The sequence below is a fragment of the Anguilla rostrata genome, chromosome 7 (assembly GCF_018555375.3).
Source record: "Anguilla rostrata isolate EN2019 chromosome 7, ASM1855537v3, whole genome shotgun sequence".
In the NCBI taxonomy this organism is placed as follows: domain Eukaryota; kingdom Metazoa; phylum Chordata; class Actinopteri; order Anguilliformes; family Anguillidae; genus Anguilla; species Anguilla rostrata.
Window position 1 is genome coordinate 28940566 of NC_057939.1, and position 27190 is coordinate 28967755.

General features: G+C 41.2%; 1 protein-coding gene across 4 annotated transcripts in view; it reads left to right on the top strand.

Annotated features, from left to right (window-relative positions):
* rad9a (RAD9 checkpoint clamp component A) overlaps positions 1-27190 on the top strand; it is a 72864-nt gene that overhangs the window by 16338 nt on the left and 29336 nt on the right. For 2 of the 4 annotated variants that reach the window (XM_064341931.1, XM_064341934.1), the window contains exons 1-5: positions 5540-5690; positions 6831-7029; positions 21171-21241; positions 21590-21712; positions 21931-22045. In XM_064341931.1, the coding sequence (XP_064198001.1) occupies positions 6996-7029; positions 21171-21241; positions 21590-21712; positions 21931-22045 (343 nt within the window). In that variant the 5' untranslated portion in view covers positions 5540-5690; positions 6831-6995. Of the gene's footprint in view, positions 1-5539; positions 5691-6830; positions 7030-21170; positions 21242-21589; positions 21713-21930; positions 22046-27190 lie in introns of those variants that run through there. The other 2 variants (XM_064341932.1, XM_064341933.1) reach the window with 1 other exon arrangement.

The window sequence follows — 27190 nt, forward strand, 5'->3', positions numbered from 1 at the left end:
AGGAACGACATTTTCCCCATTCATTCTCAACGGTAGTTCTTAACGTTGCGGGTGTAATATACCTTTGGCCACACGCTGCCGTGGCGCTGTTCCGTCCTGAATGAATGAATGACGCCGTATAAACAAAATAAATTCAAATATTAAATACACGCGAGGCGTTTTGCGGTTATTTTGTGGTACCTACGCTTCGGTAAGTCTTAATAATTTTATTACAAACAGGTTCCTATTTTATATTGATGTCATCGAGGTATTCTGTCATTATTTCAGCTGAAAGATCAGTAGTTTCATTTTTCCGATTTGACTTCATTATTGGTTTTCACGTCCCGTTTGTTGGCTTGTCCGTACATAACAACACTTCTAAGTGAGAGTATTGCAGGTAAATGGGACTTGTGTATATGTGCACGTTTGTGTCTCAATACATCAGCTATTATTAACATGGCCCTGCATTCATATTAGGTATTTAGTTTACAATATGTTTCATTTCCCCCTCACTATATTATTGCTGGTATCATCATCGTTATTGGTATTGCCCCCTTTACATGTGCCTTGTGTAACACGTCACGGTCTAGACATACATTTTTAAAATTATTATTACTTATTACACTATTGCTGTCAAGGCAATAAGTAATGCCATCTCTAATTGTTAATTGTCATTCTGTCATTCAGCCATCTTAACAAACGCTTTCCTGTCTATATGTTTCTATACTCACCATTATTATTATTATTATTAGTCAGTTTAACTATTCAATATAGAACAGGACACAGTACAAATATTGCTGCCTCCGCCTTCAGACAATACAGAATGTGTGTAATGCAATTCATATTAACTACCCCTCCCACCCTATCCCCTGGATAGACAGCACACAAAAAAGGGAGATCAGTGGAAAATCATTATAATAACAATAATAGTTTTCATGTTGAGAATTTGATAATACTGGGTGATAGATCTACACAAGGTTGTGTATCAAAATGGCAAAACATAAGGTCAAGGGCATAAAGAACCTACCATTTATACAGCATCATGATGTACAGTTCCCATGAAAATATAAACCCTCCCCAAATTTTACTGTCCAGGTCTCTGTTTTAGAGTTAATGTTATTTCATTATAGCAAGAATTCTTTGGTCATCAATTCTTTGGTCATCAAAGCTTAAGGTTTGGCCTATGTCTCTGACTGTTTTTTCATATATCCCAGCCTCATAATGGCTTCCTTCCATTGGCATACCTTATAATTGTACTGAAGAAGCAATTGAACACACCTGACTAATCAGAAACACATGTGAAACCATTTGTCCTGAACATTATGGCACCCTGAAAATATGTACGTACATCCCCAATTCTAAAAAAGTCGAGACGGTTAATGAAATGCAAATAAAACAGAAAGCAGTAATTTTAAAATTTGCTTTGACTTGAAAAATATTGCCCAAATTTAATAAGCGTTATTAAAAGAAATGGTGATGTTACACAGTGGTAAACACTCGACTGTCCCAACTTTTTTGGAGCGTGTTGCAGTCAACAGATTTGAAATGAGTGTATATTTTCAAAAAACAATTAAAATGTTTAAAAACAGGTAAAATGTCAAATAATGTGCTGTTTTAGTGTTTTAAATATAGTACAGGGTGAATAAAATGTACAATATTTAACATTATCACTCCTTTTTGTTTTTATTAGCATTTTCCATACTGTCTCGGCTTTTTTGGAATTGGGGTTGTATGTATGTATAGAGAGTGCTGTCATTTCTACAGGGTGAAATCAAAATGTATTAAAATAACCTTTCATAAGAGCTGAGAGCTGATAGCTGCACTTTAACCACATGTGAATTGTTTGATTACAAATCTAAAATTATGAAGTACAGAACCAAGTAAAGAAAATACGGCTTTGTCCCTAACGTTATGGAGCTCACTGTATATAAAAATATAATTTCTGCTTCAGAAGTGGCCCATGAAGTACCTGGCAAAAGCAGACCAATGCCAGTACTTCTCTTAACACCCAAGCTCCGAGGAGCTTCAGGGGACCCAGCAGCATGTGACTGCACGGGAGTCCGACTGCATGTGTGCCAGTTGTCACCTTGCAGCCTTGGTAAATCCACCTGCTCCAGTCCCAGCCCCAATCCCATTTCATGCTTGTGCATATGTTTCTCAGCAAAACGAATATGCTTAGCTAGCATATCAGCTTGCCATTGAGCTAGGTAGGCTATCCGTGGTTAGCTCACGCATTAGCAGTATGAACCACAGGGGAAGAACATTGACTACACTGATGGTCAATCAATCGGAGATGTGTAGGCTACTGGTGATTTGACTAGGGTAATTTTCGTATAACTGTCTGGTAGATCTGCTGTTAACCGAGCAAGTTATCGTCGTAGGTTTTCGCCAGTCAGTTAATGAGCCAGTAACTGCTACTACTAGCTACTCCATCGCCGTTTGTGGTGTTCACTTGCTGGGTGACGCTAGCTGACCGATCGTTCGCAAATCACTTTCTACCGAATAAAAATTGACACTGTCAGCGGCGATTAACAAATCTACCAAGTATTTTAATAACTGATCTGCAGGCGTGTAAATATGACAACGCACTTAGTACAGCAAGCTTTCCACCTGGTGCATGAAGACAAAAATAATGTAGCCTACGTTGAATTTCTAATTATTATTAGGCTATTATTTTTTTCTTGTAAATCATCAAAACCAATGGAGAAAAGCCAATATACGCAAGGAGCCCCCAGAACCGATTCTGAGAACCACTGTCTTAAATGCTAAAAACATGTTCCTTTCTAAATGCCAAGATGGTTAATTTAGTTAAATTCTGTGTGTGTGATTTCATCGTGTGTTGTATATTCAGCAAATGAACCTTGAGACTCTTAATTCGCTTCGCGAAACTGAAAAAGTGTTTATCCCAAAATCGGGATTATAGTAGCTTTGTCACATGCGTGAAGCATGACCCAGGTAGACATTTACGGAATGTACACGTTTGACAGATTGAATGTTTGCCGGTTAGCTAGCTAGTCAAATGGCTTGGTAGTCGAAGTTGCGAACTGTTTTAGCATAGGCTACTACTGGACTACCAAATATAGCAAGCTGATTACGCTTTCTGCCAAGTAATTATTTGGTTAAGTAGGCTAAAGGGAATAGTAAAAATGACTCGGCTACCGAAAAACTTAAGAGGAGAATTATTTTATGGTCGTCTAGTGCAGCTGTAAATAGCACACGCCATAATGAAATCACCACGAAATGGGATGCCTGCATTTTCAGACTTAGCACAGGCGGGCCGTAGCCGGAGCCGCAATGCCAAGGCCGAGAGGCGCCACCGCCCACCCCAGTGACCATAAACTGTAGCCCCTACTGTAGCTGAGTCCTCTGCAGTAATCCGGAAGTGACGCAAGCTGTACCTCATTGGTCCAGAACAAATATTGGCACTGTGCCCAAATGACGCAATAAATCATGAAATCGACCCATGGACAGTCATAAGACCAATAAAATGCACATATTATGACTATTTGTTCTTATGAGAAAAAATTATTGACTTTGTATTTTGATCGCATTTGTACCGTAGACTAACATGGAAACCGGAAAACTTGTTCAAGCGGCCAAAACCAGACTTCGTTTTTGAAGCTCATTTCCTGGTGTTGTAGTTCCTGGTTGCTCACTAGCGCCACTACGGATGGCTCCAGTATAGGTGTTTTCATATCCGGTTTCCATGTACGTCTACGGTACAAATGCGATCAAAATACAAAGTCAAAACATTTTTCTCAAAAGAACAAATAGTCATAATAGGTGTATTTTATTGGTCTTATGACTGTCCATGGGTCGATTTCATGATTTATTGCGTCATTTGGGCACAGTGCCAATATTTGTTCTGGACCAATGAGGTACAGCTTGCGTCACTTCCGGATTACTGCAGAGGACTCAGCTACAGTAGGGGCTACAGTCTATGGTCACTGGGGTGGGAGGTGGCGCTTCTTGGCCTTGCCATTGCGGCTCCGGCTACGGTCCGCCTGTGCTAAGTCTGAAAATGCAGGCATCCAGTTTCGTGGTGATTTCATTATGGCGTGTGCTATTTACAGCTGCTCTAGACGACCATAAAATAATCCTCCTCTTAAGTTTTTCGGTATCCGAGTCATTTTTACTATTTCCTTTAGCCTACTTAACCAAATAATTACTTGGCAGAAAGCGTAATCAGCTTGCTATATTTGGTAGTCCTGTAGTAGCCTGTGCTAAAACAGTTCGCAACTTCGGCTACCAAGCCATTTGACTAGCTAGCTAACCTTAACCGGCAAACATTCAATCTGTCAAACGTGTTTGGCGGCTTGTCAGTCGTGTACATTCCGTAAATGTCTACCTGGGCCATGCTTCACGCATGTGACAAAGCTACTATAATCCCGATTTTGGGATAAACACTTTTTCAGTTTCACGAAGCGAATTAAGAGTTTCAAGGTTCATTTGCTGAATATACAACACACGATGAAATCACACACACAGAATTTAACGAAATTAACCATCTTGGCATTTAGAAAGGAACATGTTTTTAGCATTTAAGAGACCGACAAGCTAGGCATTTAAGACAGTGGTTCTCAGAATCGGTTCTGGGGGCTCCTTGCGTATATTGGCTTTTCTCCATTGGTTTTGATGATTTACAAGAAAAAATAATAGCCTAATAATAATTAGAAATTCAACGTAGGCTACATTATTTTTGTCTTCATGCACCAGGTGGAAAACTTGCCGTACAAAGTGCGTTGTCATATTTACACGCCTGCAGATCAGTTATTAAAATACTTGGTAGATTTGTTAATCACCGCTGAGTGTTAATTTTGTTCGGTAGAAAGTGATTTGCGAACGATCGGTCAGCTAGCGTCACCCAGCAAGTGAACACCACAAACGGCGATGGAGTAGCTAGTAGTAGCAGGCTCATTATCTGACTGGCGAAAACCTACGACGATAACTTGCTCGGTTAACAGCAGATCTACCAGACAGTTATACGAAAATTTGCCTAGTCAAATCACCAGTAGCCTACACATCTCCGATTGATTGACCATCAGTGTAGTCAATGTTCTTCCCCTGTGGTTCATATTGCTAACGCGTGAGCTAACCACGGACAGCCTACCTAGCTCACTGGCAAGCTGATATGCTAGCTAAGCATATTCGTTTTGCTGAGAAACATAAATTGAAGATAACTGAACATAGCCTAATTGTATTTTTAATGTCATACATAACGTGATTACATGACACAGTGCAGTCACGGATGGAAATTAAACCCCGTAAACATCTGATAATATATTTTAAAACATAACGGCAGACAGTCAGCTAGCCTCGTTCAGGTTGAGGGGCTTTTCCGCACCGGACTGTCAATCAAATTGTAAAAATCACAAGACCGCTTAACTCTATGGTTTTGGCTCCAAATCGAGAAAATGGCCGCGCCCGCCATTGAGCTTCAAAACGTGTTTTAGAGACCCACGGAGAGTCAATGGGTGACGTCACAGTAGCTGTGTCCATATTTTTTACAGTCTCTGGTTCAAAACGTGTTTTAGAGACCCACGGAGAGGCAATGGATGACGTCACAGTAGCTTTGTCCATATTTTTTACAGTCTCTGGATACTATGTATTTAAATATGCATGTCTATGGTCCCGTGACGCAGACGGACCAATACAGTTGAGTGAGCCGGGTCCTTCTCGTGAAATGGCTGCGAGCGGGCGAGGCGATTAGGGTATTGTTTATTTTTTGTTCATTATTTGTGTGGTTCTGTTTGTCAAGACATGTAACAATAACAATGAAACGCACCTACTATGAAAATATTGGTAGATGTTATGTCTGTTTTTGTGAAGCTAGCTCGCAAGAATTAGCTGGTTAGCAAACTCAGTTGCTGCGGAGATTTGCATTTTGTTTAGAGAAGGGAGTGAAATGTCAAGTTATCCACCAAATCTTAGAACAGAAAAGTATTGTTACTTTTAATAGACAAGTGTGTCGTATCATTATTCCGGTTTGAGTTGTAATTTCGGCGAGTGAAATGCGGTTAGATCCTTTTTGCTGGCTATATTGGTTTGTTGACCGTCAGTAATTGACTTAGCTAACTCGGTAACATTGTCATAAAATTTCTTCTGACCGTGAAGAGTCCCTCACTTGTTTATATTCTTAACAGATATGACAGCAGGAGAGTCTAAACGTGTTACGCGTGCAACATTTTCGAGTTTCGACACATGCCGAAATGTGCTTTTTCGTCTTTCCTTCACGTGAATTCACATATCAACATAGACGCTATGCTATGCTCTGCACGATGTCCGCTTTTCTTCTGTGTAATTTCTCCAGTTAAAATGATAATACTGTGGACTGCGGAGCATGTTAATGAAGAATTGTAGATTGTTCTATGGATTGTGGTGGGCCACAATAATTGCGACAAATCACGATGCATTAATTAATTCGTCTTTAGTGCGGTGTATAGCGCAGTCACTTCTCCCCTTGGAGACTCAAGTCGAGCCTTGCTAAGTCATACAGATGCTATAGCAGTTTACAGACCACTGTTGAACTTACCCAAGTAAAATTAGCGTGGATATGCCATTTTACGTGAGTTATTCTGGTGAGGTTATGAGTTCCTGGGTAGGTGATCAGTGGACGAACCGTGTTCAGAATAAAGTTTCAAGTGCATTAACGTTAACCACCTCAGTTACATGTAACTGTCAACCCTGTACCCTACCTAGCACCAAACCAGCTTCACTCACGAACAGGTCACCCCCCCAGTTTAGCGAGCTGCGACTGGGACTCTATTTTTGGTACTGTGTATCTCTGTGCATGTAGTAATCCTGTGTGCTAATGCTATATTTCTTTGTTGTTTCTTGTTTTGTTTTGACAGAGTACTTTTCAATCTGCGTCAGTTGTAAACCATCCAGTGACACAGTGATAACATTGTTGTACGCCCACACGTTCAATTTACTGTATAAACACGAAGACGTCTTACACCTGCTGTGGCCAGGCTCCCGAGGCATACCTGCGCCCTGAAGACCGCAACTCGTGCACAATGGACTGTATGGTGACGGGAGGCCACGTGAAAGGTATCCCATAGGAAATGTCATGCATTGCAAGACCGGCAGATTTTAGATACTTATGTTTATAAATGGCCCACTAAGTTGTCGCATCATGTATATTCCATTTTAAAACAGCACCTGTCAGACAAAGAAAAGCTGTTTCACTGTCAGTTGTGGTTGTCGGATAAATATTGCACAGTTGATTTCATGTTTGGAACTCCTCAGCTCAAGAGGCTGCAGGTTTGAATCCCAGACTGGGCAATACAGATGTACCGTTAAGTGATGTAGTAGTCAGTTGTACAAACTGGGATCAGGAATCTTTGGTGGATTTGGTGGAGAGGGGTGGGGGTGGGTCATGAAGTGGTACATTTAAAAAACGCTAACTGCATATTACCACTGAGATTCACCACAGTCAAATCAAGCACTTCACCAGTTACAAGCCCTGCAACAGCTGTGCTGTTGTTGTGGCTTATGTTCAGAAAACCATCCCGAGTTCATATTTCATCATGTTTCAGGCTTCGTTTGAATACTTTCCCAATCTTTTCAGTCTTGTGGGAAATGGGAAATTAACTGCTTTGGAATGCAGGTCTGTTTCAGAAGCTGCAGGACCCTGCACTTTCCCAGCGTACGCTGTAATGGGATGGCACTTGCTTCTTTGTAGGTGACATGGTATAGTAAAGGCTAGAGCCCGACCGATGCCAGATTTTTGGGTCCGATGCCAATTCCGATTTCGGAGAGTCCTAGCCCACCGATTACCGATGTTCTGACCGATATTTTGTCAAAAAGTGCAACATTTTCAAATCAATTTGAAAAACTTATATTTTATTAAAGTTTCTATATTTAAGAACATTTAATTTATAAGCAAACAAAAAAATAAAAACAAACACACAAAACTTCTTAGATAAAAAAGTAAAAGATGATATTAAATTAAATATATATATTAACACCATATTTAAGTGTGTGAAATCAAAATAACTCCACACCTTGCTTTTACTCCTTTCTTTTCCAACATCTACAAAAAAAAAAAGTTATTAATTTGTTATTATTATTTCTTAGTATCTATTCTCAGTACATGAATTATATTTTCTTATTTTATTCCTACTAAGACTATCTAGCGAGCTTCCCTGTCCATAAGAATTAGGCGGTGAAAATAACTACAATGCGCTCTGACGCGTGACTAGATGACACACTCGCTCGCAATAACGCATTAGCTATGACACAGCCTCATTATTTCTTATTATATATTCTCAGTAAGTTAAATGAATTATATTTTCTTATTTTATTTCTACAACATGATCTCAAAGAGTAAGACATTATCTAGCGGAGCTGAAGAGTGAATCAAGTGTAACGTTAGATGAAATTAAATTGACTGGATGAAATACATGAAAAAAACTACAATGCGCTTTCGTGCAGGTTACCCGCGCTAACTGTTGGTTGATTCACTTCTCCAACAGCAATCCTTCTCTCATGTTATCACGACAAAGCTAGATAACATGGCTTAAAATGATTCATGTTAGAAGTGTTTTATCTGCATTTTAACTGTATGGTTAGCTTGCTACGATGACGCGTGACTAGATGACACCCTCGCTTGCAATAACGCGTTGGCTATTTACACAGCATCATATAGTAACTAATATCATTATCTCAGATAAAAAAAAAACAAATGTGTGACACATTCAATCACCATTTTATTTTGGCTGGTTATTTATTTGAGAATACAGCGATGTCCTCTGGAAATGTAGATCCTACGCTGCTTATGTGCTCACTTCCAGTTCATAAAGGCTTGCTAGCTTGCCAAAGTGAACCAAATATGTTAGCTAGCTCGCTCGCTTGATAATGAGGATTGATAAACATAGTGGTCGTATAAACGCATTTAATTAAAAACTTTCACTAAATATACATACCTTTATTGTCGCAACCGAATCTGTGCAGACAAGTCTTGCAGTGGAGAATATTGGATGAGGCACGAGGAACAAACGTCTTATTAGAGAAGTAGCGCTTCAGCGGCTGCAGTTCACACTTGTATTAGAGCTTCCTATACTGGATAATTCTAGTAAATAGCAATTACAACGTTTGAACAGGCAAGTACAGATAAATAATCATTGTTTTTTTTGTTTATTATACTTATTAAAAAATCGGGGCACATCGGCGGCATAACTGATGTGGTCAAAAAAGTCAAATAATGGCCGATATAACGGCCATACCGATATATCGGTCGGGCTCTAGTAAAGGCTGTCAGAAGTATCTCTCTCTCTCTCTCTCTCTCTCTCTCTCTCTCTCTCTCTCTCTCTCTCTCTCTCTCTCTCTCCTCTCTTCTCTCCTCTCTCTCTCTCTCTCTCTCTCTCTCTCTCTCTCTCTCTCTCTCTCTCTCTCTCTCTCTCTCTCTCTCTCTCTCTCTCTCTCAGCTGAGCTGTGCTGAGAGGATGTGTAGAGGGCTTTTTCTGTCTTTCTTGCCTTTTCGGTGCTCTTTATTCCTTTTTCCTTTTCCTTACTTTCACGGTGGTGGGAGATTTTATTGTAGAACTGGATAACTTTGGTGTGTGTGTGTGTGCGAAGAAGTTTCTTTTCGGCGTGGCCTATGGCCACTCCGGCGGGGGAAGGTGCTGGAGGGGAGGAGGAGCAGATGTCGCTCTGAAATGGAGTACGGTGTATGCCGTATTCAGACACGTTGGTACAAGATGTGCTGCTTGCTGCCGGCGAGCAGGTAGGGTGTAGGAATCTCGGCTATGCATTGAGGATGAACAAGGCTGTTGTTGTTTTCTCAAAAGGAGAGTTTAGTTAATAAGCTACTAGTTAGCGGTATCACAGTGAAGGGGAAAGTACTGGCTGTATGTCCGTTGGCAGCACCTGCTACGAGGGTGATTGTGTCAAATGTTCCCCCATTCATAAAGGACAAGGCGCTGATGCGGGAATTGCTTTGGAATGCGCTTTGGAAAGTTTGTGAGTGGTTTTAAATTAATTTCGTTGGGGTGTAAAAATCAGAACCTAAAACATGTTCTGTCGCTGAGGAGGCAAGTGTTTATGTATTTAAAAAACCCGGAGCAGACTCTGAATGTAAGCTTTTATGTTAAGCATGGAGAAAGTTTGTATGCTGTGTATGCCACGTCGGACAGCTTGCGCTGCTTTGAGTGTGGTGTGATCGGGCATAAGCGGTTTACCTGCCTGCAGAAAAACGAGGATAGTGCGACCTCTGGAAGTGGTAATTCAACAGGTCAGGCTTCTGAAGGAGGCCAGGAAAATGACGCTTCCATAATGGAGAATAGCAATGTATCAGGTGAGGGAGTGGGGGAAGAGGAGATGAGTTTAGGGGTTAGTAGGGCTGGGGTAGATGAAAGAGGGAGTCAGGGCCTAGTGACTGGTTCAGTAAATGATGTGTCCAGGTGTGGGAGGTGGAGAGGAGCATGAAAATAGTGGAGTGCTGCAGGCTGTGGTGGCAGAGAGCAGTCGGGAGTGGTATGGCAGACCTGAGAGTAGTAGGTGAAGGGACTGGATGGACTGAGGTGGAGGGAAGAAAGAAGAGGAAGAGGAGGGGTATAGGGGAGCCTGGTGTTACACAAACTCAAGGGAAGAGGCATGCTGGAGTTCAGAGGGAGTTGTCTGGGGGAGAGGTGGGCTCTACGCTGACTGGGGCGTCAGAAGTCGAGTGAAATGAGAAGGAAATTGGAGATGTTGGGGAGGCCGAGCTATCAGCCAGCCAGGGGAGTGAGGGTGAGGTTTATTCCTTTGAGGAAATTGATAATTACCTCACCAAAACAAAAAATATGAATAATGTTGAGCTGTCTGAATATTTTTCAGATGCGCGAAAATTCCTTAGGTCAGTGAGGCGCGTGTTGAGTGGACAGAGGCTTTCGTCCGACACAGGGGTGACCCCAAAGAGGAAGTTTTGACTGAAAAAATGGGCTACAGCGGTGAGAAGGAACATCAGCTCATTAGAATGATAATGGTTTGGTCTGGCATGTCACGTGGCCTGCTGTGACTTGCAAGGTCTTTTCCTTCTCTGTTTTTCTTCCTAACTCTTCTCATGGAGGTTTTAAAGATTAGTTCACTTAATATAAATGGCACCAGAGACCAAAAAAGGGGGTTGTTATTGGAACTTGGAAAACAGAAAAATGTTAATGTACACATTTCTACAGGAAACACAGTGATGCTGCTAATGAGGTGGATTGGAGGGTAGGCTGGAATGGGGCCCAGGTTTTTAGTCATGGCACTAACATGAGTGCAGGAGTGGCACTTTTGCTGTTAATATAATCTGTCAGAAGGAGATTTGTAAAGGCAGACTACTGCAGGTTAGAGCCAACATTAAGGCCCAAGAGTTTGTGTTTTGGGATGGCAGGTATGCCATCCCGCCAAGTTACGCCTTGGCGGGGGCATGCCCCATGCCTATACAGCACCGAGAGTTTGGCACTTTTCAGGGTTCCCCACAGAAATAACCACAACAGCCACAGACACTCAGCCCTTAAAAACATTAAATTCTGTACATTCTGACCCCATTTCAACAGACAGATTTCATAAACAACTTCACATGTCCACACAATAAAGCCCCAAACTAAGGGGATTTTGCGTTTTCTCCTTCTTCTTCTCTTTCTTCTTCTTCTTCTTCTTCTTCTTCTTCTCATTCTTGTTCTCATTCTTATTTTTCCTGCCGCCTATCCCACTAACAACATGTCTCCCCATTAAACATTTTACCGACACCAGCCAAATCCACACCCTCACGACCCAATCAAAAACTCGCATACACACGCAAAATACCCATACCTTTTTATTCTGAAACATTTCCAGTTTGAACAGCTAATCTGCCTGTGGCCTAGTGGGTAAGGTTACAGTCTTGGGAACATGGGGTCGTAGGTTCAAGCCCAACTAGGGACACCTTTCTTTAACCTGCTTTTACCCTCACTAATAATTGTCTACTACTTCTCAATTATTGCTTTTGCACCATATCTACCCGCCGTTCACCGAATGCATACACTGCATTATGACGTACCATCTGCGCGTTCACTTATTAACCGGCTACAATATTGCAAAGCCATATGGATTCAACGGAAGCTCTTCTGTGCTTACTGACCTGTGTTCGTCTTTAAAACCACGGACAGGTTTGCTAATGATATTTCACGCATTGCATAGCTATGTCATGGTGCTGCACTAACAAAGTCACAGACTGGTAAACCTCCGGTTGAAGGATTGAATCCCGCGTCGCCCTCAGGCAGAATTTCCTTTTTTACACTAACGTTTTCTTACGCTTTTATATTTTCTTTACCAAAACTCACTCACGGCCACTCATATGGATTTCATGACGGCAAATGTATTCCTTTTATTACAAAGTTACACCAGTTCACCACTGTGCCATTTCTACTAACTATATTTCTTCACTTGGCTACCGTACAATACCTTCTTATCAGAAAACGCCACGTTTCTACATTCATGTTACCTCGCCCTGTTCTCTATCTAGCCACATACAAACAATTACTACGTATGTATGTTCTGCAACTCCCCATTAAAACATTACATTTAAAACCATGACTCACTCATAAATATAACTACTAGTACTGAACATGAAAAAAGCACATTAGTGCAGTAAGTTTCACACGTTACATAACCCTCCACTTTAACAGCTAATGCTCTGTACCGACTGTTATATATACCATTCCATGAGGAAACTAAGCACGCTCATGGTCACTTTATTTACTCTGTACTATAGTCTGTGATCATGTCAACCTTCACCTACATGCCCATTCTGCTAAAAACATATTGTTTCAACTACGCAATTTCATCATTTCATCCTAATTTCTCTCACACTGTTGTTATTTTCTCATATGCAAAGCCTACTGGGACATATGCGTCTGCTCCTATTTTCCACTATCAAGTTTTCCGGTTCTAGCTTAGCAAAACAGCGAACAGGATTCCCACCTGCAGATAAGCCTATCAAAATGCCTTATAAACCTTTAAAACACTAAAAGTGAATCTCCACGAAATAACAGACAACGGAGCAGGAAAGCAGGGTACACAAGTTGCGACCTAGGCAGCTCTAATTCTACGTGCTTGCTGATTCTTTTCTCAGTCAAGGCTTGTTGGATGGCCGTCAAATCCGTGAGTACATACATGCCATATTTCACCTGCGTTTCTTTGTCACAGCCACTGTTTTACATATATAGCAAACTGAAACTGCTCAACAGTACACGCTCATCAGACTGTACAAATTCACACAAGGACAGCCATAATCCACAACCGTTTCTTACAGGGTCACTTCGCATTTCGCACTCTCATAATAAACGCTTTGCAAAAAGAAATGATATCTCATAAAACACACGTTTTCAACGTACAAAAATGCCAAGTTACTCAAAAGTATTGATATCAAAATGACGCCAAGTTACGGTACTACAAACAATATAGGCTATCTTGCCTCACCGAAATTAAATAAGATGTATTCCAAAGCAATGCTACCCAATATTTCCTCAGTTCTTTCAAGTCACTTGATAGCAATGTTCCATTTTAAAAGTTCATAAGGGGCTCATTTATATGCTTTATAATGGACAGAAAGAATTTTATTCATTTTTGGAGAGATTTTGGATTTGTTTCTGGACCCCTGGATATTTTAGACCACTGTACTGATGGAAAGCTTGTAATTCCCACTTGAAAATGATTCAACGGTGAGTTTCTTGAGACAAAACAGTTGATTAGCAGTGAAATATGTGAATATGTTGTGATTTACAGCAATGCATAATTTAGACATTTTGGATAGATTTGGAGACGCTGGGTACACTGCTTAGTTTTTGCTTCATAAGTCTATAGTAGTTTTACATATCCACCCTTAGATTTTATGAACTTGTGGTCAAGAAGTTTTTGATCCAGCACATGTATGTTTTAAGAGCTTTCGGTTTTGGTGATTGGTTTGTTTCCTGGGTCAAACTGTTGTATGCTGGGGCATCAATCATGATCAAGGTGGGTGGTGGGCTGAGCTGCCTGGTCCCCCTATTAAGAGGCATCAGGCAGGGTTGCCCACTCTTGGGGGATCTATACAGCCTTACCATTGAACCTCTGTTATGTAGATTAAGGACAGTTTTAAATGGCTTTACAATCACAGGAGATCCTGATCGGGCAAAATGTAAGAGATCTGCTTATTTTATGATGTGACTGTTTTTATTACAGGGAAGGAAGACATGGAGATGTTGAGAGAATTTGATTTTATATGAGCAAGCCTCCTCAGCCAAAGTTAACTGGGCTAAAAGTAGAGCTTTTATCATAGGTCAGTGAAAGAAAACTGGGCCAACAGAACTGCCTGGAGGCGTACACTGGGAAAGGGAGGGAATAAAGGCCCTGGGAATTTGTTTTGACACTGAAAATTTTAAACTGAAGAATTGGGAGGGTGTGCTGGAGAAGGTGGTTGCCAAGGTGTCTAAATGGAATTGGCTATTACCACAGCTCTCCTACAGGGGACGGGTCTTGGTTTTAGCTGCCTCAATGTTGTGGCATAGACTCATGATCTTGGATCCACCTGATGATTTTATTAATCAAATCCAAAGAAGGCTGGTGAATTTCTTCTGGTCAGGGCAGCACTGGAAGCATGCACCTGTTCTGTATTTGCCGGTCCAGGAAGGAGGGCAGGGCCTGGTGGATGACAGGAGTTGAATCTCCAACTGCAGGAAGCACAGAGACTCCTCTACCGACTAGACCTGACGTGGACCAAGATGGTATGTGCTATCCTGCGGAAGGTGGAAAATCTGGGATACGACAGGCAGCTTTTTGTAGTGATTCTTCAGAAAGTTGTGCTAACAGGCCTTTCTTCTTATTACTCCTCAATGCTGCGGGCTTGGCATCGGGTCCTCACCGTGGAAAGAGACATTTCTCAGTCAGAGGAATGGATTTTTGAAGAACCACTCTTTCACAATCTACTGATCCAAACCAAAACTTTATACTCAGCAAGCGTGCAAGCCTGCATGGTGAAGAAAAGTTGCACCAAACTGGCCCACCTAAGAGCCAGGGAGGGTTGGAGATCATCAGAAGAACTTTAGGGGGTGACAGGAATATGGTCTTCTCGGCTGGCTCACAGAGTAGTTGAGGAGGTCAAAGCAGCTCTGCCTGGCACTTTCAGACAGGCTCTGGAAGAACAGCTGAGTCAGTGCCCGAGGAGTAAGTTGTATTGTCCACCATTCAATGTTTTTGCAGCCGTGGGGGATGTGCAGGAAGACGATGCCATGAAGATCCTCTCCTTCCGAGTTGGGGAACTTTAAAGAGATCCGAAAGAAGGCCTTATATGTCACCTGTGTTAAGGTAGCTCACTTGGACTCTTTAAAGGACCTGAAAGCCTCAAGGTGGTCAAAGTTGTTCGGAGCAGATTTCTCTCTGAGGGGACACTGGCGGGTCCTATATAAACCACCCATAGAGAAGTGTAGAGCTGATCTACAGTGGAGGGTTATTCACAGGGCCATAGTTACGGACAGACACATGGCACACCTGAACCTGACAGTGGGGAGGGAGTGCTCATTCTGTGGTCAGGAAAAGAATTTAGATCATCTCTTTCTGCGCTGTGACCGCTTGAGGGGTCTTTTTAATTTGTTAACCCATTGGTTTCAGGGGTTGGGTGAGGGTTTGTCCTTTAAATCCTTCATTGGGGGCCCAAAGTACAGTGTCCTTAATAAGGAAAATAATTGTATTTTGAATTATGTGTCTGGCTTGGCTAAACTGTGCATTTGAAAACCAGGAAGAACAACCATCTTCAGGCTGGTTTCACTGACCCCGAAAGAATGCTTATGGGTTTGATGACAGCATGCTTAAAGATTGAATTTGCGTATAGAATTTTAATTAATGATACACCAGAGTTCTGCATAACATGGTTGTGGGGAGGGTTCTTTGCCAAGTTGGTGAGGATGGGCAGTTGGTTTTAAATTTTTAATGGTCTTTTTTTTATTTGTACCTGTCATGCAATGCTTATGATTTTTGTTTTGTTGTGACATACAAAAGAAAAAGACTGGTTTGTATTGACTGAGTATTGCAGTTGAAGTTAAGCCATCACTGATGCAACGTTAATGGAACAATAAAGGTTTTATTAAAACTCTCTCTCACTCTCTCTCTGTCTGAGGTGGAGGGTGTTTTGGGAGAGGGTGTTAATTAGGGTTAGGATGAGGAGTTTTGGGGGTTTTAGTGGTTTTTTGAGACGCCGTTATGGTGTCTCAGTCGGATGGTGAGACTATGTCTCTTCGTCATGGGATCAGGTGTATTACAGGGAGTGATAACGCCTGTTGAAGATGTGCTGTCGCGGTTGCAGAGCAGGTAGGAGGTGTAAATATTGATTCAGCTTCATGCATGAACAAAGCGGTGGTGGTATTTTTGAAAAAGGTTAACCTGGTGGCTAAATTAATTGTGAGTGGTCTGTGGGTGAGGGAAGTTTTTGTACAGGTAACCCCACTTGCGGCACCTGCTACGAAAGTAGTCATTTCAAATGTCCCCCCATTTATAAAGAGCGAGGCAATTGACTAGAACTTGCTCAGTTTGGAAAATTTGCTAGTTCAATGAAAATGATCCCCCTGTGCTGTAAGAATGCTGAGTTGAAACATGTTTTGTCTTTCCGGAGACAGATATTTATGTTTTCAAACTCCGCATGCCTCACTCTAAATGGATGCGTCATTTAGAGTGAGGCACGGGGAAGGTTCTTTTATTGTATTCGCAAGTACTGATAGCTTGCGATGTTTTGATTGTGGGGACATTGGCCATATGAAGCGGACCTGCCCCCATTAGGATGAGGACAGGAACAGGGATAAGGGTGAGGAAAATGCTGGGAGGTAAGTGTACTGAGAAGGACTGGGAAGATTGAAATGGTGAGATCGTTTTGGAGTCTGATGAGAAGATGAATGGTACATTAGGTGAATTGTACATTAGATTTCACAGCTGATCGAAGTGGGGAAGAACTCCATCTGAAATCAGCAGAGGTTCTCTCACTGCTGCTATCTACAGGTGGGCTGTGCGATGTGTGGCGGGAGCAGCATCCTACAATAACATAGTATACCTGGGTTAAATGTGGGGGCTGGACCGGCACCTTTTTTTGATGACCTTACAGGGGGCAAACACTGCAGGACTTACGGACTTTTAATTCTCTATGCTGAGGGCATGGTCATACGTTTTTATTATGCAACTGGGGGACCTTTGGGGGCTGGAAGAGTCTGTGTTTGACAATCCTCTGTTGAGACTGTCACCACAAGTCTTGGCTGGCCTCAAGGGCAACTTCGTAAGGGCTGGTGTAAGAAGGCTTGCGCATTTGTGGAGCTTGGAGGACAATGGCTGGGGAGACGCGGCGGCCATTGCTGCACTGGTGGGGACACGCTCAGTGCGGCTGGTGGAGAGGATCCTTGTGGGAATAAGGGCTGCTTTACCCATGTCATCTGAAAAAGACTTTGCTATGCTTGTGTCTCAGTATACAAAGGTCCCTGCTTTCCCTCCCATCTGTGTGCAGGTGGCAGTGGGGGACTGGCAGGAGGAACGGGGGAAGATTTTAACCTTCAGGATGCCCTTGCTAAGGCTATGAGCAAGTACCCTGTATGTGTGAAGGTTTGGCACCTCCTTTCCCTGTAGGAGGTGAGGGCAGGTGTCTGGCAGGGTTTGGGATCAAATTTTATGCCGGCTTTGGAAAAATTAGAAATTGCTGCATAAAGCACCAGTACCAGAGTGGTCAGGAGTCCTCCAGTGGAGGCATATCCATGGAGCCATATCCACTAATAGACACCTGGCACATATAGACCATGCTCTAGGGGAAGGCTGCCCTTTCTGTGGGGAGGGAGAATCTGTGCACCACCTGTTTGTGAAATGCAGTTGTCTGTCATCATTGTTTGCTTTGTTGAGTGACCTGTGTGGGAGGCTTGGGGTGGTTTTTAACATGGGGGTCTTAATTCTGGGTCCAGGGTACAGTGCAAAACACAAGTTTGCACTCTCCTTGGTTAATTTCGTACTTGGGCAAGCAAAGCTTGAAATTCGGATCACACGGAGGAACAGGATCAAAGAGGGGGACATAACCATTCAGGGTTTCCCCCAGAAAAGTTGTTAGGCTCAGTGGCAAGTATCTTTTGACAGGGGCCGGCGGCCTGGCGCTGGCCGGCGGCCAAGTGTCTTTTTTGACGGGGGCTCGGCGCGGGCCAGCGACAGACTGATGGCAGCATTAAGGTAGGGCCCTATAATGTCTGTGATAACAGAATCACGGATGGAATCGTGGAATTGAGAATTTAAAAAAGCTATAACACAGATTCCATAGGGCCCTGCATTAAGTCAATGCTAAAAGCTGACTGGAGATTTGAAAATATGCCTACGTAATGTGAATGTTGTTATAAATAAGTCATTTATTCAACACACATTTTTAAAAATCAACAACTATTTACAGCATAGCAGAGTCTTACAAAGAATCTGACTACAATGTACAGTCTTGGAATGCTGTGTTTTCAACAACAACAAAATAAATTAAATTAAAATAAATATCAAAGTTTTTGCACTCTACAAAAAACTTGAAAAAAGTCCTGATTGGCTACTGAATCTTACAACTAGCCTTGGTATGCTGGGCACATTTAAACATTTAAAAAACTGTCTAAGGTTATTTGGCATTTACCTTTCCTCCTTGACATTATCCCTAAATGTCACAAAGGACGTATCTGTGTTACTGACTGTTTGGCTAGCTAGCTAAGTTAGCTAAAGCCGCGTTTCCACCGCAGGAACTATACCCCGGAACTAGGAACCTTTTGAGGAACTCGGTGCGTTTCCACCGCAGGAACTAGGGTCTAAATTTAGTTCTGGGGGCTTTGTTTTACCCCCAAAACGTTCCTGCTCGGGGGGTAGTACTTTCCGAAAGTACAGGAACCTTTTGGGTGGAGCTTGCAGCGCTGAACATTTCTGATTGGTCGAGTACTCGTAGCATTTGTGTTGTATTTATTTTCCGCCATTACCCGCCATGTTTGAAAATATGCAGCGGCAAACCAATTTATTTTCATAATAACTTCAAATCAAACTTGTATGTTATGCGGCGCAGTAGCCTACTTTTGGTTATAGCCTGTCAACGTCTTGGAATTATAGCGTGTGCTCTTCTGTTCTTTTCTTGCTTTAGTATTCGTTTTATAAAATGCTAAGCATTCGTGCTGGGACAGCATATTACGCAGGCTACCAAAACATTCAAACGGATTAATTCGGTTGCTGAATATTTTCTTCCGGATTTTCTTTGTTAGCCCGTTGTAATTGACTCAAAACGTTTGATACAGTTATGTGAGGTATGCGGTAGTTCTGCATAATTAACATTGGTGATACAGTACAAGCAAACTGGAAATCACCTTCCGCACTTTTTATCCGGGTAAAATAACAGGTTAATTCTAGTAATCTTCCCTTTAGCTTTTTCAGTTGCCGTAATTTTACTCAATTTTACTGCCATTTTTCAATTCCACGAAAAGACCAGGAAGACTATGGACTCATTTATGGTGCATGGTTCGCATCTGGAGGGCACACTTCGCTGCTCGGCTAGCAGTAACTTCGAAGGAAAGCAAACGGTGGCTGTACCACTACTAATTTACATTTTCACGCAAGTCCGAGTTTTCGTTCTATTCTTGTCATTTTGCGATTAGCCTATATGGAATTGACGACGAGAAAGTAATAAAACAGCAAATTGTTTACAACGTGTGCATGTTTTCTGCTGTTAATGAATGTGTTTGAGAGGATATATGAAAATCAATAAATACAAAAGTAACCATATATAGTCATTGTTGGTAACCCGTTGTATATAAGTGGAATAAACCCCTCCGGACTGTCCCGGTTATTAGAAAATAATGTAGGCTACTTCGGTAGTATGGGGTTACAGAAGAAATCATATGACAGATGGACCGACGACAACGTCAGTGGGCTAATTTGCCTAATCTTCGCGGTACTTTAGACCCCGGTGGAAACGCAGACAACCATTGGCTGAAGGAACCTTTTAGTTCCTGGTAAAGTAGTTCCTGGGACTGAAAGTTTCGGGTAATTTTGGTGGAAACGCGGCTTAAATGACCACGTTGTCATAAAAGTTTTCCCGACCGTGAAAACTGGCTGACTTGTTTACATTTTGGACACATGTGGCTCCTGAGTAAATCTATTATTGTTTCCGTCGCAGCACTTTCGACACAAGCAATATCGAAAAAATCCTGAAATTTCTTCTTAGCGTGAAGAGTGCCTGACCCTCAACCCTAGCAGTTTTTCCCCAAAATGGTATTTCTAGATAATAAATAGCCTAATTTTGCCGCTGTGTTAACACATTTCTTCGGTTGCCGGTCAGGCACTCTTGACTCTTCACCATAAGAAGGATTTTTCCGATATTACTTGTGCATGACATGCACTTCAATGTCATCAAACTAACGTTATTAATAAACAAGTGAAAGTCGTTATTTCGACGGCGATTAATAAGTCATGTAATGTTACAATGTATCGAACGTTACATTCATGCTACTAGTTTAACGTTACCTACACACTGCTTAAGTTGATATAAAAAGAATGTACTTACCGACAATGAAGTGGTAACGCAGTTTGTAACGAGGTTAGTTAGCCTACTAAATAAGAAATGGTGGCTTGCTAGGTAACTAGCTTGTGATAGTTGGAAGCCTCAGGTGTTGAACGTCACTCTAAGCACAATGAGGGTAAAGAACACTTATTTCAGACCTGCTGTTTTCCTATAGCACGTTCACGTTTTAACCAACAGATGTTTCTGGTGAGCTTTCCAACCCAGCCGCCCCACTGTAACTGTAGTTTAAAAAACATCTTAAAAATACATTAAAAAAAAATAAATCCCCAAAACTTAGGCCCGGCGGGCCGCCGGGCTTGCAATACACTGGTGGAAACTGTGACTGTTCCATTGCTGGATTTTAGGGGGATGGTTTTACAACGTCTTCGTATAGTTTTGTTTTTTACTCTGGTTTTATTGTGTTTTTATTTATCTATTTTGTTTATTGATTTTACCTTTGTTTTACTGGTGGTCTGTTTTCTGATGGTTTTATCATTTTGTATTGATTTTATTGTGACTGCATTTGTTGCTTTTAAAATATTTTTTTGGATTTTTTGTCCCTTTTTAGTGCCTTTTAGAAACATTGCAATGGAATGAAAGTTACTGCTTGTTTGTTTCTGCAATAAAATAAAAATAAAAATCTCTCTCTCTTTCTCGTTCTCTTTCTCTCTCTCTCCTGCAGTGCTCGCCACGGCCATCCATTCACTGTCCCGGATCGGGGAGGACTTGTACCTTCAGCCACAGGAAGATGAGGTGCATGCACTGCTCTCATCTCGCTTTGTCTCCCTGTACCTCTCTCCCTCTCTTTTAGTTTTTCCTCTGGGAGAGAGAGTTCTGCTCCCCTTTCCTCTGACTGTGTTGTGTCCTGTGTTTGCTGTGTGTGTGTGTCTGTGTGTGAGAGTGAGTGTCTGATCACACTCTCTTGTGTGACCTCATACCGCCAATGTTTGCCCCATTCTTTCTTTTCTTGCTATTGGCTTTACATTGAAGAGCAGGTTCAATAAAAAAGAAAAATAAAGACAGGCACAAAAATACACTAAAATGGATTACACTGCAAAGATGAAATTAAATATAATATCTGTTCTGTCCTTTGCACTGCAGCTAGCTCTCCGCACGGTAAACTCGTCCCATTCCGCATATGCCTGCTTCCTCTTCAGTCCGCCCTTCTTCCAGCAGTACTCCTCCTGCAAGAGCCCCACCTTCCATTGCAAAATGGCCATCAAGGTAAGAAACATGCAGGCCCCCCTCATTACCAAATGCAGCCGTCCGTTTTCTACAAATAGCCCCACTCCTCACACTGTCGGCCTCTCTCTCTCTCTCTCTCTCTGTCTATCTATGGTTTGTTTATGAGAATCAAAAATTATAATCTTTATGATACAATTTTAAATAATTTGCAATATTGTATATAATACGTTTATCCCCCTTCACCCCCTCCCCCCTAGTGTGTGCAGGCGGTGTTCAGATCTCTCTCCTCTCTGGAGAAGATGGTGGAGAGGTGTCGTATTCAGCTGAACTCAGAGAAGAGCCGGCTCACTTTCACCCTTCACTGCAAACATGGTACAGTGGTTTAGGCTTTTATTTGATGCATTTGCCTTTTTGCATATTTGCAGGGTTCTGACAGTAGGGGGCAACAGAGTGTAATTTTTCCTCATAAGAACAGCTTCATCGTTCTGCATTGAGAAATTATGGTTGACATCTCGACAGATTGCATTTTGAGGTGAACTGCCATCTTTTGAGGAACGCTTAGCCCTGTGATTTGGAGATATCGTTCGTATTTGGGAACAATAAAGCCCTAGCTGATATTGGGCTGGTATCAACTGCCATACTTTGTAATAATGTAGCATAGCCTAACTCCTTAGCGCACATGCCAAATCTGACTAATCCTTGCCCATTTAGGGGGTACCCTATTTAAAGCTTTATAACTCCAGATGTGAGCAGCACAGAGACTTGAAAAATGGCTGAAATGAAGCAAGACATTTGTACCATTTACAATACTAACTTAGATTATTTCTTCCTAAATTATGAATATAAACTAAAGTGCCACAAATGCAATTGTCAAGGCAAAAAATCTAAAATCAATTTGCTCTTTTTTCGTTTGCAATGACATACTGAGAGATTGCAAATATACAGCAGGTTAACCTCTTAAGGCACAAGCCAAATTTTGCCAATCCTTGCCCATTTAGGGGGTACCCTATTTAAAGCTTTATAACTCCAGACGTGAACACCACAGAGACTTGAAAAATGGCTTAAATGAAGCAAGACATTTGTACAATTTACAATACTAACACAGATTAGTTTATATTCATAATTTTGGAAGAAATAAAGTGCCACAAATGCAATTGTTTTGACAAAAAATCCAAAATAAATTTGCGCTTTTTAAGTTCGCAATGAAATACTGCGAGATTGAATATATGCAGGAGGTTAAACTATACATGTGCTAGGTCAAAAACTTCTTGACCACAAGTTCATAAAATCTAAGGGTGGATATGTAGAACTACTATAGATGTATGAAGCAAAAACTAAGCAGTGTACCTAGCATCTCCAAATCTATCCAAAATGTCTAAATTATGCATTGCTGTAAATCATAACATATCCATGTATTTCACTACAAATCAACTGTTTTGACTCAAGAAAATCACTGTTGCATAATTTTCAAATGGGAATTACAAGCTTTCAGTCAGTACAGTGGTCTAAAATAGCTAGGTGTCCAGAAACATATCCAAAATCTCTCCAAAATTGAATAAAATGTTTTTGTCCATTATAAAGCATATAAATGAGCCCCTTATGAGGGTTTAAGATGAAACATTGCTATCAGATTAAAAAAATAATGCAAAAACATTGTCACACAATGCGGTACAGTACCTAAATGTGTAATAATTAACTCGTGTGTATTTCTATACTCTGTACTCTCGTATGTTTTATTGTATGGGGATGAGACAACATGAAAACAATTTTCACCCGTCCACCACGTTTTGGCAATGATCCAGCTCTGACGTCATCACTGTTGCATGCTTCACAAAAACTATTACACTTCCGTCTAACGCTTACATTACAGTGTGAAATATTTACATTATATAACACCACTAACCTATTTAAAAATACTCAATTTCAAAAAGAACGTATATAACCGAAATATTTTGAACGATAATACTTACATAGCAATAGTGAAATCTCCTCTATGTTCAGTAGATAGAGACAGAGAGACAGTATCAATTATATTGTTCTATTCGCTTCTGTTTTGCTCCAGAAAACGATGTCAGCTAGGTCTATCAGCAAACATATGGCTTAGCTATGTTCAGAAGTCCTCAATAATAATAGTATTTTCCAAGAAATTACGAAATATCCTTGAACATGTTTCGTTAGGTGCATCGTATTTGTCTGCTAACAGAGTGTGATTGCGTAAGTGAATGCTATGCTAAGAATATTTTCTGTTACGCTGACCTATAAAACGCTATTCCGAAAGCAGAATTAGACATGTTATACATCGTTAGAAAGCTTATACTCTCGCCTACCGAATAAATGAATTGTAAATAAAGTCAGACTGTACTAAAAAGGGCGACGACGCCGTAAACAACAGGTGTGGTGTTACGCACAGCTATTTTGGAAGATACCCAGGCGTCACAGATGCGCCTATATTTCCCAAACGGATTGTCCAAGACAATATATGACCACGCAGTCTCAAAAGGGACATCTCTACACGTAAAACCAACAGTAAGGTTTTATATTTATTCAATATTTAGTCCCAGATATTGACTGTAGAATGACATGGTATCATTTTAAAAAACTTTTTCTCGTTTATTTCGTTATTCAGTGAGCAGCGTTTTCACTGCTGTATAGGCATATCTTAGGGCTATTGTCGGGTTTATCTTGTTGCTATGACGGAGTACGATTTTTTAGTGGTGAAAGAATATTTTTATGAATGCCAAGATAGACAATATTGTCCATTATGTCAAGGGTGGGGGGTGTTTTTTAGATGAGACTGCAGGGAGGGGGTGTGTGTTAAATGAACGACGGGAGCAACAATGGTGGGGCTGCGAAACTCCGTTTTCGGCATAGTTGTCATGTATCGTCTACTAATGAAACTGAAACAACGCGTTTCTGTTTTCATCTCATACTTTAGTTGCAGTAGCACTGAATGTCTGAGTTCAGTAATCTCGGCACACCGACCATTAGGGGCTTTGCGCTAAGAGGCTAATAGGGAACTCAAACGCGTTTTGGTGATTTCTCTGAAAACATATTTTGACATTTTATTTTTCATGTATAATATCGTAAATGCTACAGCATCATCAAATAACATATAAATTGGTAACGTTCCAGAAAATAATGGCTGTTTGCTTTAATTTGATTTTAAAAATGAGCCGCTTCCCTGTAATCACTCTCGTTGAATGCGCATCATTGCACACTGGCTGCAGGTTGGGAACTCGTAATCGAAAAGGCGCATGTCCCCTTATCACCGTGATGTAAAAAGAATACCCTTTTATAAAACTAAAATTCTTTATACCACGCTGTATACAAAATCTTGGTGAAGATGTACATGGAAAAATCTCATTGTTCAAAATCTCATTGTTTTGTGAATAAATAATTACCGATTAACATCTAAAACATTTGACAGTGAGTTTCTTGTAATAAAATGTGTAAATATGTAATTTAGTGTGTTTTTTGTGGTAATTTTTTATAATATTTTATATATCCGCACAGCACAAATGCTCGTAAACAATCAAATTAGCATAATTTTTTACTTAAACAGTAAGAAAGTAACATTTTTGAACTTAAATAACCTGTGGTGGGTTTCCTTAACCCCTTCGCACACTTGTCAAATCTGTCCAATCCTTGCCCATTAGGGTGGTACCTTAAGCCGCGTTTCCACCGCAGGAACTTTACCCCGGAACTAGGAACCTTTTGAGGAACTCAGTGCGTTTCGACCGCAGGAACTAGGGTCTAAATTAAGTTCCGGGGTCTTTATTTTACCCCCCGATTTATTTTCATAATAACTTCAAATCAAACTTGTATGTTATGCGGCGCAGTAGCCTAGTTTTGGTTATAGCCTGCCAAAGTCTTGGAATTATAACGTGTACTCTTCTGTTCTTTTCTTGCTTTAGTATTCGTTTTATAAAATGCTAAGCATTCGTGCTGGGACAGCATATTACGTAGGCTACCAAAACATTCAAACGGATTAATTCGGTTGCTGAATATTTTCTTCCAGATTTTTTTTGTTAGCCGGTTGTAATTGACTCAAAACGTTTGATACAGTTATGTGAGGTATGCGGTAGTTCTGCGTAATTCACATGGGTGATACAGTAAAAGCAAACTGGAAATCACCTTCTGCACTTTTTGTCAGGGTAAAATAACAGGTTAATTCTAGTAATCGTCCCTTTAGCTTTTTCAGACTGCCGTAATTTTACTCTGCCATTCTTCAATTCCACAAAAAGACCAGGAAGACTATGGACTAATTTATGGTGCATGGTTCGCATCTGGAGGGCACACTTCGCTGCTCGGCTAGCAGTAACTTTGAAGGAAAGCAAACGGTGGCTGTACCACTGCTAATTAAAATTTTCACGCAAGTCCGAGTTTTCGTTCTATTCTTGTCATTTTGCGATTAGCCTATATGGAATTGACGATGAGAAAGTAATCAAACAGCTAATTGTTTACAACGTGTGCATGTTTTCTGCTGTTGTTGCCAGTTATATTGGAAATGTGAATGCATTCTGTCGCCTCGGATGTCAAGACATGAAAGTGAATGTTCGCATAAAAACATAATGAATGTGTTTGAGAGGATATATAAAACAGTTACAATCTGACTATTGGCCTGTTATATCCTATTTGTTGCGTAACAACGGTCCAAGTTCAACTACCAACGACAGTTTTGCTTGACAACGGTAAAATATGCCCAAACGGCTGCAGAAGAATATTTCAATTCCAGGTGATTAAATCGATAAAAATCTATGAATACAAAAGTAACCATGTATAGTCATTGTTGGTAACCCGTTGTATATAAGTGGAATAAACCCCTCCGGGCTGTCACGGTTATTAGAAAATAATGTAGGCTACTTCGGTGGTAGTATGGGGTTACAGAAGAAATCGTAGGACAGATGGACCGATGACAACGTCGCTTTTTCATACGTCAGTGGGCTAATTTGCCTAATCTTCGCGGGACTTTAGACCGCGGTGGAAACGCAGACAATAATGGGCTGAAGGAACCTTTTAGTTCCTTGAAAAGTAGTTCCTGGGACTAAAAGTTCCGTGTACTTTTGGTGGAAACGCGGCTTTAGTTAAAGCTTTATAACTCCATATGTGAGCTTCACAGAGACTTGAAAAATGGCTTAAATGAAGCAGGACAATTTGTACCATTTTGATTTTTTACTGTCATGGCAGATACCCCCTTGCTGTCTGTACCTAGTAGATCATCTGGTGACTCACTCGTATGCCTCTGACGTGGTTGAATGCCATCTTTGATCCGTAGCATTGTTTCCTCCATCTCTCTCCATCTCCGGTCTTGCGTCTCCTCTCACGCTCTGTTCCCTTCCAGCATTGCCTTCATCACCCCCGCCAGCTCTAATAAAGCGTTGAGCTGGTCCGGTTGGTCCCGATGCTCTCTCACTGGTGCCGGGGTAGAAAAAGCCAGTGTCTCTACTGCCAGGTCCGTGTCATTTTCCCCCACAAATTGCCGTGTCTTAGGACGTGCACCGGGTTGCCCACCTGCAC